The following is a 15,000-nucleotide window of genomic DNA, read 5'->3' on the forward strand; positions in this document are numbered from 1 at the left end:
AAGTTTCTTTATATAAAAGGGTGTTTGCACTTCTTTCTGAAATGTCAGAAGCTTGATGCATGCAAATAATATTTATAATATTTAATGTGTTCACATTTTTGTTTGGCTGTTTCGCTGGTGTAGATTATATGCAATGATTTATTGTGTACCATTAAATAAGGGTAAAACACTACTTCTGCCATCTTAGCTGAGTTTTTTATCATGAAGAAATACTGACATAAAACTCATTTAAGAAAACTTTGCAGTGTTAACATAGGATATTGCCTAAGCAGATTCCTTTGGTGGTTTTACATGTCTCTTAATTTTTTTTTCAATATGTAGTGATTCAGAGGACATTAAAAAGAAAGCAAAGGGCATCTCCAAAAAGGGAAGCACATCCAGTTCCTCAGATACAGAGTCCACTTCATCAGAAGAAGCTTCTTCAGACTCCAAATCAGAATCAGACTCTAAAAGTGACTCTGAGTCTGGAAAATCTCGAAGTGCTACCTCCAGTAAGGTAAAATGCGTTTTTTTAAAAAAAACTATAAAATATGAAAAGATGAATCTAACCATCTATACATTTTTCTTTCTGCAGGAATGGAGATGGGTAGTGGTTTTATGGATATCTAAAAAAACAGTATTTCTGAAAAAAATTTTTGACCTTTCATAAAAAGACCAATTCCAAAGTAGTTTGATAGTTTAAGCAAGTAAGAATACTTCGTAACAAAATTCTGTTATATTTTTACTCCAGATAGATGAAGAATAATAGAACCTAATTATTTTTTTACATTACTGTTGAACTGGTGAAAGCATAGTACATTAGTAGTTCACAAAAATACTATCCTGATTTGGGATGATTATTATATTAAAATGGGATCTTAAAATATAACTGCTATAGGACCTCGGTCTGACAGGAAGCAAAACCAAAATACAAATGTTTGTACATTGTTTCTTAAGAGTTTGAAGACATTCTAGTAGAACCACTAGCTTTGTCTTAAAATTTCCTGTTAAAATTGAGAATAGTGCAGTTAATGGATCTATACTTGAGGTGTATACATAGATTAGTAGAATTAATATTCTTAATGAGTAATCAACTTTTTATTGCTCTCTGTGTTTGATAGGAATAAAGCTTATAAAGAGTTCCTTTACTTCAAATTGTTTTAGCTTTCTTACAACATTTATGAAGTAGCAAACTTTCAAATATGTCTTTTTTAAATTGGATTCAGAAATGTGTGAAGATGCAGAAGTGTTTGACAGACCCCTTCATGTGTCAATTAAGTTTTGATTGCTTACCTTAGTGAAGAAAAAGAGGTTAAAATTTCATTATACTCAAGCTAGCATTATAGAGCTAAAGCAAATAGCATGAGTTGGTTTCTGTTTCTCTACCTACCTTTCATTTAAAAAATAAATAAATGATTAACTTTATGTTAAATCTGTTAAGGTAGAAGAGTAAAAGAATTTCTGAAACTTACTGTTCTGTTATCAAATATTTCCTATGCATTTCTTTCCACATACTTTATAAAAATTTGCACGGGCTCAGAAGTTTCCATTTTAATACTGATCTGTGGGTTTGAAAATTAAGTGATACTCTGATGCATTTCAAATTAAGCCAAGATATTTCAGACAGGACTCCTGTATAGGTTGCTGAATAGTCAAAACAGACATTGTTGCATTTGATGCAACTGTAGAAGCTGGTGGACAGGTGTGTTTTGAACAGTTAAGAGGGAAGGCTGTAACTTTTTCAAGCTGTTTCAGTGCGTGTTTCCTTTAATTGAGGAGGTAAGGCTCTCTATTTCTCTAAATCTTAACATTGTACATGGTCTTTGTTTTATAACTTTATAGGTCCGCCTAGGAACTCTGAGTTGTAACCTTAGCTTTTAATCTATTCCCTTCTTCTACCAAGTAGAACAAAAGATGAAGCGAGACTGTAGCTTTTGAAAAATGGAGGTGTGTTTCCACGGTTTGATCATTGTTTCCTGCCCAAATACTACACTGGGTAACGACCTATGTCAAAGTTTTTTTCTAGTAGAGAAGCCAAACTGGATGTTGCAAAAAAATGGTAGCACAACAAATGTAACCTAAATCCTCTCAGATAAACTCCTTTGAAGATAGATGAGACATGAATTAATTGTAACAGTTTGCGGCTTCTTATGTTAGCATAGTATTTTTTCACCAGAAAGTATTAGGTACTCTGACCTGCTTAGTTCTGAGCAGGCACTGCAAAACCATATTCAAACAATAGTGTCTTCTCTCTGCTGCATCTGTCCATTTTTCTCAGGATATCAGTGCCATTGTTCATGATTCCTTTCACTACAGTTATCTAAACTGTTCTGGTTCTTTCACTATGTTTGTTAAATTCTTTTATGCGAAGAAATTAGCACATTTCATGTAAGGGCAACAAGCTGTGGCCGACATAAACAGCAACGGTTGTATATGAAGGGGGCAGGGGGGAAGTTAATTTAATGCTCTTGAACACAGAGAACTGTTTCAGTGCACTATATTAATCTCTAGGGCCATGAAGTTAGTTTCCATTTAAGCCATGTTGGATGCCTGCATTTATACTTGAGGTGTTTCTGATACTTGGTTATATTCATAAGTGTAGTTGGATGAGGGGGTGCAGGGGAGAATCATGGATATTTTGTGTGAAAGGTGATTGTTATGCTAACTAGCTTAATAGATTTTTTTTTTTGGAGAAAGACCTGGTTTGAGCCCTGTGATGACAGGTGGAGCTAACTAATGATAACCTAGAGAAGCTCTTCCAAGCTGGAAAGAAAAGTAATTGTTAACAGACTTTTAAGAACATTATAGATGAAGTCTTGTGTAGAGCCCTTGTGTCAAGGTACATCTACAAGAACCACCCATGTTTATTTTATTTTCAGGAAAATCTTGGATTTTTTTCTGCTTCCTACCTGACTTTTTTTCAGGCCACCTAGGAAGCAAACAGTTTCAGCCAGACTCTCAGAAATGCATGTTTTTATTCTGATAGATTTTTATTGGAAAAGCCATTTCTTATATCATTCTGCTACAGGGTATTCTTAACTTGGTCAGTGTATATGTGGAGATGATTCATTAGGATTTCCTTTCCTTTTAAATAAAACTGAAAAGGTTTTCTGAAATACATATTGATAAGAGGAGTAGTTAGTAGGCTTTATTTTTATAGTTTCTCAGTTTGCCACACATTATGAACCATGTTACATAGCTGGTGTTTTGGGTGGTGTTTACCATTCTGTATGTTTTGTTGGGTGCCATTGCCATGTTCAGCAGAATTTTCATAATAAAAAACATTCCATTACACTCACATGGGAGCTTAATTTGTGCATACATCCATGCATTTACTAGCAGTGAAATAGGTTACAAAAACTTCAGATTATTTTTCCTGAATATATTATTAATGCTTTCATATTTTTTCTCTTGAAGAATCATTTTGAAAAAGCTGTTGTGTTCACTGTAATAGAGCTGCAGTGAATAGAAGAGTCACTCTCTTGTACTGCAGTGTTTTATATCATTTTGAAATATGGATAGTTTGAGGTGTTCAGATACATATTATACTGTAAGCTTAAATACTGTAGAGCTAAAATGCAGATTTGAGGATGATGCATGTATAAGTAGGTGTCTCTACAGTGGGGTTTTAAAATCAGCTACTGTTGACCACCTTATACAAGTATAATACAGTCACTCAGCTGTTAAAAACCTGATCCACTATTTAAAAAATATACAAAAACAAATTGTCTATCTTTCTGCCTGATCTCTTTTCAAGTGCTAACACAATGGAAACAGTGGGTGATCTGTCAATGCATTTGGATTGTCAATGACGGTTTTGTATAAATATTGGGAGGATAAGAAATAAAATTCGCACAGCAAAATATGATTTCATCTGCCTTTTCTCTGCAGCTCCATGGCTCATGCTGCGGTGTGAAATTCTCATTTTACACACTTTGCAGGCGGAGCACATGAATTATGCATTGAGCAAGAGAAATCTCCTGCTTCAAGTCCTATATGCATTTACCAGGTTCTATCTCTATTACCAAGATGAATTGCAAATGGAGAAATGTTTGATGGAATATAGCTTAACTTCTTTGTTTAGTATTCTGCTTTTCCCATAGTGGTCTCTCTTGGTCGGAAACTGTTTGGGTTATATGGTAGACTTAGTTTTAAGAAAAAAGATGAAAAATTATGTTACAGAGAAATGCCAGACGCGTCAGAGCCTTTTTATTGTCTTGATTTGGAATGCAAAGCTTTTTTCATTCAATAGAAATATCTGTTGGTAGTGTTTGTTGCAGTCATTGGCTATTTATTATTCCTAGAAAGCCAATCAATTTTCTTTTCTTTGAAAAGCCAAATTAAAAAATAATAATGTTTGTAATAAGCAAGACCCAGGTAAACAGATTTCTTTGGTGTTTTGTACAGAATTGCACACAATTAATTTATATACCCCTGTATAGAAATACACATATAAATATGAAAATATTTGTGTGTTTGTGTGTATATGTAGCATGCATACACACACATATAAGTAGCTGAGTATTTACCTAGGCTTGACACACTTGACTGAAGTAGGAAAAAAGATGTGATCATACTTTATTTTGATTTAGTTAGCTTCTGATTTTACATTTCCCAGATGGTAGCATTGGGGTTTGGTTTTGTTGTTTGTGGGGTTTTTTGGTTGGTTGATTGGTTTTTTTTCACAGTAAACTGATGTACTTAAGTCCAGTATTCTGATAAAGTGTGCAGTGGAAGTTTTTCTTACTGTGCATTACTTTGATGTAACGACTCTGTACTTGTGCCTTACCTTAGGATCATTTTATTTTAATTTGAAGATTTCCCCCCCCCCCCCCCCATTTTTAAAGATGAATTATGTAGTAGACTCAAAATAATATCAGTGCAGAAATGCATTTTATCTTATAAAATTACATATCAAGCTTTGTGATCTGTATTTAGTAACTACTTTAGAATGGCAAAATAAATAACAGAAAAAACAAACTGAAGCATACTATGGGTGTTATTTGTGACATAGTATGTCCTATCTTAATAGTCTTCAGTAAACAGATTAACAGTAAGAGGATTGCTTGGCTCTGACTCCTAATTTTTTTAAACATCTTGACCTAGCAATGCTGCCATTGGCAGAACTGAAGCATATTCAAAATTCTCATCCTTGTGCTATAGCCTCTCATGTGGGTGAGCCACTTTTCATAGACTTTAATTGGCTGCATAATAAAAGGGAATGGAGAAATCCCGTCTCTGCTGGAATAATTAGCAAATATAGAACTCTAGCTAAAAGTAACCTTTGAACCTTAATCATAGTTGAAGATAGAACTGTATCTTATGGGTAGGTGGGGGTAGAGAGTGAAAGAGTTCAGAAATTGAAGGGGTTTTTTTTATGTATTTGCATTTTGTTTAACTGTGTTCTCTTTTAGTATGTGCTGGTGTCTGAAGAGTTTGTAGTTTAGCAAAAACGGTGTGATACATAGTTTATAGTAAAAGTGTTGCAGATAACAGCTAAACCCCTGATTCAGGGCTAAATAGTCACCAAATGGTGCTAGAAAAAAGACCTGGAATTCATTAAAAGAATTGTCATGAAATTGTTTCTCTGACACTTCATAACATGAGTAATTCAAGTAGAATAGAACTTATTTATTTCACAGATTTAAAAAAAATAGTCAAAAGAAGCTTAATGACTTGCTAGTAATCACAGTGGAAGAGAAAAATGAAGTCTGGTAGTTGTGACCAGAATGGAACTCAACAGAGTGGGTTCTGCAGCAAAGTCCCTCACTAATTCTGGACAAGGCATATGAGGAATGGAATAACATTAGCACCATTTTAAAGATTTTTTTGTAGTAATTCCTTTGTGCAGAGGAGTTTTTTGTTTCAGATAAATCAGTGATAGTAGAACACTCAAATACCATAGTGATAAGGACCATTCAAGTATGTTGTTTTAAAAATAATTTTAAAAATAGTGGCTTCCATTCTTCTCTGTCCACAAGATTTTTCTCCTCCCAGAATATCTAAAGCACATCTGTAATGATCACATAAGTGACTACTGTCTATTTGAGCCATGGGTTTATTGGAAGAAAACGATGAGAAATGTCATTTTGTCTCAGGTCAAGCCTGATAGTCATTAACATCAACAGCTTCAAATAGCGAGAACATCAGTTAGTTTCTTCCATGTTCTTTGGAGGGAACCGTGGAATTTCTCCCAAAATTGCAAAAAAATAGACTTGGCATTATTGTTAGTTTGTAACTGACCATGAGACTGAGAGACGAGAAGAAAGGGAATGCACATTTAGAAAAGAAGGGTCATTTTATTCTATGGTGATAGTCAAAGAAAGTGATTCTAGCTGCTGCGTTTCTGAGAGGACTCCAGGCTCCTGTAGAAATATGTATCCTGAGTGCCTGAAGAGACTGTGCAGCTTGCAAGTAATGCTCAAGAAATGGAGGCCCCGATGGGCATACGGAGTTTCACTGATTTATTTAGACCTGTTAATTTATTAGAAAAGGTAAAAGAATAATATATGTGTATGCATTTGGCTGTCACATGCTGTTGAAGAGGAAACTGGTGAACTAGAAGGTTCACAGAAGTGTGACTCCTGGAAAAACTATGTTCAAATTATTTGCAATACCTTGGGTAGTGAGCAACATCTTAAGGTCTAAAGGCAGTTGACAAGTTCTCTGAAAGAATGACAAAGGCTTCTGTCTGGTGAGTGAGCCAGAGAGATCAAAGGTAGAAGGAGTTCTTCAGCCAATCCAGATGAAGGATGCTTAGGAGTGGGTAGGAATAGCATGATGACAAACTGTCTGATGAGCATCCAGCAGGTCATGTGTCCAGGTTCTGGCTACATCCAAAGATCAGTCCTTTTTACTAAACCACCCTATTGGGAGTCCATATTGAGCGTTGACACACCAAATTCTGTTCTGAATCGTCATTGTCTAGACATGTTCTGTAGGTATGACCAACACTCAGTCTTTGTAGATTTGTTTAGAACTTTTTATTTAGCTGTATTGAAACAAATTTTGTTGAAATATTGTCACTGAGATTACTATTACTGATCTACTCTTTACTTAAAGTACTGCCAATCCTTATTATTAAAATTCATCTTAAGTCTTAAAATTGAAACTTTTTTGGTGACAAAAACTTATTTGTCCAGCAATTAAGTAAAATCCCAGTAGATGATGGGACAAGGTTCCATACTCTTAGATAAATGCAAATAACACTGCTTTCTTTTGAACGGATTTTGTCCTGTTTTTCATATGGAAACAGAAATGTTAGTACCCAAGTCTTTTTTCTTCAAAAAAAAATGCTTCTATCTCTGTTTTAATGGTCTCAACAGAAGTGTCTGATCTGTCACCAAAAGTTTTCTTTGAGTAGCAACTATTATTAATATTAAATGAAAACATGGGCTTCAGAGGAGTAAATGTAACTCAAATGTGGAGTTTAGGTTCAGCTTAGCTGTACAAGGAGATCTTTCTCACTACGTGAATTCTCTGAATGCTGAGCCCTGAAAATGAATACATTTTTCTTTTACAGCAGAGAAAATACACTTTGCTTTATAAAAGTATTAAAGACTTTTCTTTTGCTATTATGGTAAAAGATGAAATATTAATGTATTTTGACAGAAAGAAGAAAAACCAGTACAAGATAGAAAAGCTCCAAATAAACAAGACGTGTTTCTCTTAGATTTAGATGATTGTAAGTATCTTGATAAAAGTCTCATTTTTTCTATGGCATAAATTCAATTCAGTTAATTCAATGAATTTTAAATGTCTGAAACATTGATAATGTTCACTTACTGTGCCAGCTTCCTGACCAAAAAAAATCTACTTAGACTATCAACTTATTTTTAAGCATAATTATTACAATATGTGATTTTGTTTGTTTTGGAACTAAGAAATAATTTCAAAGTGTAGAATGTATTCATATGAAAAACATTTTTTTGAGAATTTTTATATGTCTGGTCTTGTGTTCTGTTAAAGTGGGCTTATTTTCTCAGGTGCCAATGGATTTTACTTGTGCAGCATCTATGCAACCTATGAACCAATTGCGGCACTAAAATAAGATGCAAAAACCCCACAATTTTGAAGAACGGATTAAAATGTAGTCTTGGAAGGGTAGGGTAGAGCTGTCACTGGTTTTTGGCTATGCTTTGCAGTGTCATTTTTCAAGTTTACTTCTATAGGTCCAACACATTAGAATTGCACTAATATGTAGTTTGCACATAACTTGTAAATGAAAATGTGCTGCATAGTATGGATCAGACTGAAGGATAAAATAGAGGAAAAAGTGGGAAAGGAGGGACAAAATATTTTTAGTGTAAGTAATGTGGTCTATACATATATCAGTTTTATTTATATTTTCATTGTTTATTTTGAGTATTGGGGCTATATGTCTGAAAAAATAATCTTCTGCTATTAAGAAACATATATAAAAGGATAAAATAATCAGATCAAGATGTAAAACCTTTTTACACTTAATGAAAATAGCTCATTGTCCTTCCCAGTATTTTAAATTTTTTTAAAGTTAAGTATCAATTGCCTTTTTACTTCTAGTCTGTCCTGTGACAACGCCTGTGGCAGTTCCTACAGCAGCTGTTTTGTCCCCAAGTTTAACAGCAGACCTAGAGGGATTAAGTCTGTCGAGTTCATCAGTCATTGATGTAAGTAGCGTTTAAAAAGTCGGGTGGTGGGGAGTGGGGGGTGTCTTAATTTAAGCATTTCACGTGTTTTTGAGGCAGTCATTAAAGTGATTTTTTTAAAGTACTTTCACCTATAAAGGTCTTGTATGAAATTCTGGTTTGCATGCAAGTCTGGCAGGTTTTTTGGATCTGTAATAATTACATTCTGAAACATGGAGAAAAGTATGAATGTTGCATGTCTCAGAAGGATGCCTTCAAGGATTTTTAACCTTCTCTTTTAATCTGTCTTTTTCTCTGCCTCAGGGAAACTTTAATTCACAAATTAAGTATCCAAACTATACAAATCTTTCAAATCATCTAGTTGCTACACTATCAAAAATAAACTACAAGAAAATCACATACCTGTTAATCCTCAGCCTGTTTGTTTACCATACATGCCTCCAATTATGACATTTTGCTACTTGGAAGTAATTTTTCATAAGTATATGAAGCATAGCCCCTGGGTGCAAATAAAGGGGTATAGATTTACAATCAGTGGTATATCAGTATGTGTCACGATTCATTCTGTTAGTGCTTTCTGCTTTGTAACACTTTCCATTAGGGAATCTCAAAACTATAGGTATAATTAAGGTTAGCAAAGTCATGGAGGTAGAGGGCATTCCTTTGTTGGGGGAAAGGATAGTAGTTTGTGGTGTTCTTTTTTGGTTTTGGGGTTTTTTTAGAAATTTTGTATGTCCAATTTAAATTTGCAATTTAATAAGGAATTGCAGCAGTACAACATATGATACTTATCCTTGTGAAGGTGGATGGGAGTGACCAGAAAAAATACTAGAGACACAGGAATTTTTTAGCCTAGCCTTGTTCCTAATGAGTCTGGTATATAGAACCTACACAACAACTTTAATAATTGCTGGTAAAGTACTTTGTGCTGGCTTTGGGAGCAATACGTTTGGAAAATCAAATACTTCTTACATAAAGAAGGTGCATGAATGATTTGACTCAAGAAATAAAAGATCTTACTTTATGATTCATGTTTACAGGCTTTAAAATTTGGTGTTGAAAAGGTAGACTTTCAGATAATGTGTTGGATATTAGCCTTATCTAAGAAAGTTGTGATGCAATTTAAATTTCAAGCAGAGCAGTAGCAATCCATGGACATGCAGTCACTTTACCTGGTGCGTAGTCATTCACCTGTCACATAGTCTGAAAATGCCAGAATTCTCTTCTATGTTATTTTGCGGTGCAGCATGCAGCATTAGGTGGGACGCCTGAGTTTAACTAAAACTGTGTTGTTATTCTGGTGGTTGCAGTCCCACAATTGCTTCTTTGCCATCCTTTATGGTTTTGACAGCGCAAAACACAGGCAATCATCTGTTTTCCTGGCTCTGGGTTAGCTTAAGAATTATTCTGGTGTCTTTGCTTTACTTCAGAATTATCATCTTTGAGGGTAAGTGAAAGATAGCAATCGGTAATGTCGGATGCTTGAGAACACGCCCTGTTTGCCAATGTCTTTAGTCCTTTCATTGTCTACAGTACATGAACACATGTTCCACTCCCACATTCATGCTTGCTTTCCTCATGATTGCCACTATTCGTTTGCAAAATTGCTTCTCCCCATTCTTCAGAAGGTAGCTGCAATGAAATAGAGGTGTTAGAAAGAGCTAGAAGGTGTAGGCTAAACAGCCGAAGAAGTTCTGCATGAAAGGATTGATTCTGCAAAATGCCTCTTTCTTGGCATTGCTGAGTTCCTGGTAAAATATGTAACCAGCAAAGAAGCGGAAACATTTCCTCATACTCCCTGCTCTAGAAACAAGCCTAATCACATAAGAACTAATTGTTGCTACCTGGATAGTGATTACATGTTTTGGGCTGTATTCTGTTTTCAGATCTATGCTGAACTCTCATTGCCATTGATAATAATTGCAGATGTACGTGAGGTCCTTTGCTGAGTTTTGTGCACCAGGAAGCAACAAAAATTAAATGCTAAGATTAAAAACTGTTCTTTCAAATTATATCCAATATATTGTAAAAAGTCTTGCCTGCAAGTAGTTAAATAACTATTGTCACATGTTGTTCAGCACCACCGGGTAATTTTCTAAAAATGAAAATATAAAAACAGGTTTTAAGACTTTATGTGGGAATGTCCCTCTTAAAATAGTATTTTGAATTTAATCTGTGATGACTAATCCTAAAAATGAGGAGGATAGTTGTCATACTTCAGAAAACTTTTTCTTCTTTCAATGGGAGAGAAAATGAATTTAACTCTAGGGCACATGCCAAACTAACAGTGAGAAATTAATTTATTACTAGGCAATGGAGAGCATGGAGTAAAAATAGATAAGTACAGTATATGACCCTAATATCAAAGAAAGGTAGCAGCCACTTATCTTGGAATATGTCAGGCAGTCTATTATTCAAATTGTTCTGCACTGTAATTGGATACAGCTTTTAGAAAACTTATAACTCCAAATTCATAGCTCCTGAACATTGTAGAAAGCATAAATACAAGAATGGTTTTACAGTAATGGTATGGGTCTCTTTAAACCTACAAAACCAAAATATCCTTGAATAGAAACTACAATGCACAACCTGATGCTTTGTCCTGTGGCTCATTTGTTTTTATGATTCATGTTTACATGTAGCACATTTCCCCCTCATATAAATGCACACATGCATATTATAGTCTGTTCCAGCAAAAACAAAGTTCTCTGGTAATTTATGGATAACTTTCCTCCAACTGGATGCAAAACATAGTAAATCCTTATACATGCTTCTGCCCTGATACGCGTAGTCCATCTTCAGGTGGCTCAACCAAACCAGGTAACTGAGGTCACCAGAGGCTACTATGGGGCTTTTTGGGGTATGCACACAAGAGAAGTCAGACCTAAGTGCTTGGGGAAACTCTGCATTTGGAGTCAATTGAGTTTTAGATGGATACATTTGCAGGCTTTAAAGATACTTGAAGATGCAGTGCCAATGAAAAATAGGAGGTGAGAGAAAACTGCAAAGCTGTCAGTGTAAAGCAGTTATCTGAAAACATTGGAGATGGGTGTTGCCCCCTAAAAGGAGGTTTTTAAATTGAGAGAAGAGGAAATTGAAAGCAAAATTCATGAATGACGTAAGGACAGGGAGGGTTATAACGTGCTGCAGGAAATAATATTTTGAGAAGGAATGGTGAGAGGAGGAAGAGGAAAGCTATCGTATTGGAGGAAAGACGAAGAGGGGAGTGATCATCTGTTCCTACCATCACACAGCTGATGAGAAAAAAAAGCTAAACCACCTTTTCTTTTTTCATTAGGATTTTAGATGGTAAAAATGTGCAAGCAACTGCCCTTGTAAGTGTGTGGAGACCTGAGTATACTGCATGTGATAATTAACTTGTAAAAATGACACCTACTTTTAAAAATAAAATTAGTGAGAAGGAAATACTGCTTTGGTAGCAAGAAATTTGCCATGATTCAGAACAGTGTTAGTGTAAGGGAGAACTGACAGCTGGGTATGAGCTCTGATGGTAGCAGCAGTTGGATGGAGCAAAAAGCGTGTGGAAGTATTGGCTGAGTTGAACAGGATTTGATGAGAGAAGATTGTTTCCCCTGCCCCAAACAGAGGATAATTTTGGGAAAAAGTCAAGGGTAAATAGGAGAAGTTCATTATAAAAACATGTTGCAAAAGAGGGGAAAACTCTTGTTGTAGTGAGGAGGTACTTATAAAAATATTTGATGCAACAATTTAGTGTTGCCATTAATTGCTGTGTGTATGGAATTATGGTATAATTGTAGAAGTGGTACTGCTTTACTTACTAAGGTTTTATTTAGCGTGTTCAGTGTGTTCTCTTGATAGTAGTTATTACCAGTGATATGGTTTTATTGTTTCCTACTACTTGGAGCTCCACAGAAACTGTTTAGGAAGGAGGGAGTAAATCAACTTGTTTTCTGTCTCATGTCTTCTGCAGAACTTTTGACTGAGATCCACTTTGAGAACTTCTTCAGAGTGGTGATGCATAGAGCAGAAATAATAGCTTTTGACAAAAGTCAAGGTCGAGCTGCAGACCTGTCAAACCAGGTGATAAATACATTTAATTTCAAACTGAGCACATTTACAGAATTCCTTGAGAAACAGTAAACATGAACTCCCTCAATATTCAACGAGAGATATTTTCAGAATAGGAGAAGAGCTTAAATGATATTTTAATTTCTAAGTTGTTGAGGTAGTCTTCACAGGGGAAAACTTTCTTATCATTTAGGTTACTTTGTCCATTTAGGCTGTTTCTAATTCCACTATAGCAAGTGTTAAGACTGACTCTGAACTATATTCTTTTCTTGTGTAAAGGATCTCTTCTTAGAAATACCGGGAATACAAGGATTGTAATAATGGATTATATCATGGCTCTACTCTGGTATGCAGCTTGCAGGAAAGGTTAGCATGAGGTGCTTAAGAATTTGCAAAATCTTACAGCAGAGAAATGAATAGTAGTTCTTCCAAATAGTTACTGGTGTGCACTCAACTTCATGAGTTTTACTTTTTCAGAGCTTTGTTAGCAGTAATTATTCTGTAACTAGATACATTTGTCATTCATATACGCTCTGGACTGAGTTCTTACCTCAGGAATGTCTGTATGAGAAGAAACCGTAACTTGTTAATGTCATGAAAGAGATGTAGTGCAATCGGTTGTGATAGCAGCGGACTCTGTGCGATGGTTTCGACTAGATTCTTGGTACTCTTCTGCCACATGTTCTCACAGAGAGATTTTGATCAAATACCATTGTTTTCTAAGCTACTAGTTTTATATATCTGTAAATATATCCAGTCCCTTTTAGGATGCTTCTAAAGTATTTTACTCGGACAAAAGATGTTTCTTTTAAATTGGTTTTCAATGTTAGCCACATCTTCTCTTTTATCAGATGTTTTTGTGGCTTTGTGTTAGCATAACACAGGCTTATGGTATCCTTGATATCATTTTACTATTTTTTATAGTTTATCATTTGCCCACTTGTTTTTCAGCTTCCTATAAGAAATGTCTTATCCTTTTGGTGTCTCAGCACGGGAGAGCTTTTTTCTATGCATTAAATGTTTTCATTATACTTCTTCTGAAGCCCACCTTTTTATCTAAAGATTGAAATTGGGAAGGTTTGTTGAGGGGAGGTGAAAGGGGAAGTGTGCCATAAGATAGTCTATGTGTATCCTATCCCTGTGCATGCTTATAATTTGTTTGCATTGTTGACCACACTTGCACACTGAGCAGAGATGTTTTTGGAGTTCTGTGTAGTTTTCTCTCCAGCTGTGTTTCTGAAGATGGTGCTTTTTCCAAGTGGAATGGTATCTGCGTTGTCTCCAATTTCCCCTACTCTATACTCTACAAGATTTGTAACTAGCATAAGGCTTAATTGAAACCACTTTTTGCAAATATCATATGTTCATAGGGTGCCTGGGAAAGTTTGTACCTATGAAGAGCGTAGAAGGCATAGTCTTAAATTTAAGAGTTAAAAAGCAACTTTCTCTTAGTGCCACACAAAATTCAGATAAGCAGCTGATTAGGTGTGACTGATGCTTGTGGGAAGGCAGCGTGGTCCAGTGGATACAGAACTGGGTGTTACATATGGAAAATTAGTTCTATTTTGGGCTTACTACTTGCTGTGTGATCTGGAGGGAGTAACTTAATCTTTTAGTTTTCCATCTGAAAAATGAGGATAATGATGCTTACTTACCTTGGGAAAGCACTTGTAGATTTACAGATGAATGTAGCTGTTCATCAGCAGATATTAACCATTGCCAAGACAGAAGAAGGAATGAAATAAAGACCTCCTGCATACTTAATTTTATTTGTCTGTGTTTATATAAATTCGCTGTATAAGAAGGTGTTCTTAAATTGGTAACATAGTATATGTGTTACATCAAATATTTGAAAGTTATAATGTCCTTTCTGAAATTGCTTCCGCATACTTTTGAAAATTATAGCTTGAAAAAGAAAACCAACTTACGACACTATCACCTTTATTCTTTAATTAGAAATCCATTTATCAGTATTTGTGATGTTTATTAGTGTTCAAGCCTTAAAAATATCTGTCTTATGTTTATTAAATCCACTAATACTTAACAAGCTCTACACTTAAAAATTAAGAACCTTCAACAACTTTTCTTAAATAAATTAGAGAATTTCATTTGGAAGTTCAAACATGATCTTTCTTCAGAGTCAGAAACAAGTTTCTGATATAAGACACTGGCACAAATAATAGTATGCCCAGTCTGAGAGGTATATTATATTATAACTATGTATAATCTCATTGATTTAGTTGATTACTGTGTGTTTTAGTACTAGATATTCTCCAGATTGGGTCTTTTATTTATGCCTTTATGTATATGTTATAAGTTACATATGATGTATAATTATATAAAT

At 34.9% G+C, this 15,000-nt stretch overlaps 1 protein-coding gene across 5 annotated transcripts in view; it reads left to right on the forward strand.

Moving 5' to 3' along the window:
* Positions 1-15,000, forward strand: part of AP3B1 (adaptor related protein complex 3 subunit beta 1) — a 167,730-nt gene that overhangs the window by 102,656 nt on the left and 50,074 nt on the right. For 4 of the 5 annotated variants that reach the window (XM_082336830.1, XM_082336831.1, XM_082336833.1 and 1 more), the window contains 3 exons: positions 322-496; positions 7,591-7,663; positions 8,521-8,627. In XM_082336830.1, the coding sequence (XP_082192956.1) occupies positions 322-496; positions 7,591-7,663; positions 8,521-8,627 (355 nt within the window). The remainder of the gene's footprint in view (positions 1-321; positions 497-7,590; positions 7,664-8,520; positions 8,628-15,000) is intronic. The other variant, XM_082336832.1, reaches the window with a different exon arrangement.

The sequence above is a fragment of the Platalea leucorodia genome (genome assembly GCF_965183815.1).
Source record: "Platalea leucorodia genome assembly, chromosome: Z".
Classification (NCBI taxonomy): domain Eukaryota; kingdom Metazoa; phylum Chordata; class Aves; order Pelecaniformes; family Threskiornithidae; genus Platalea; species Platalea leucorodia.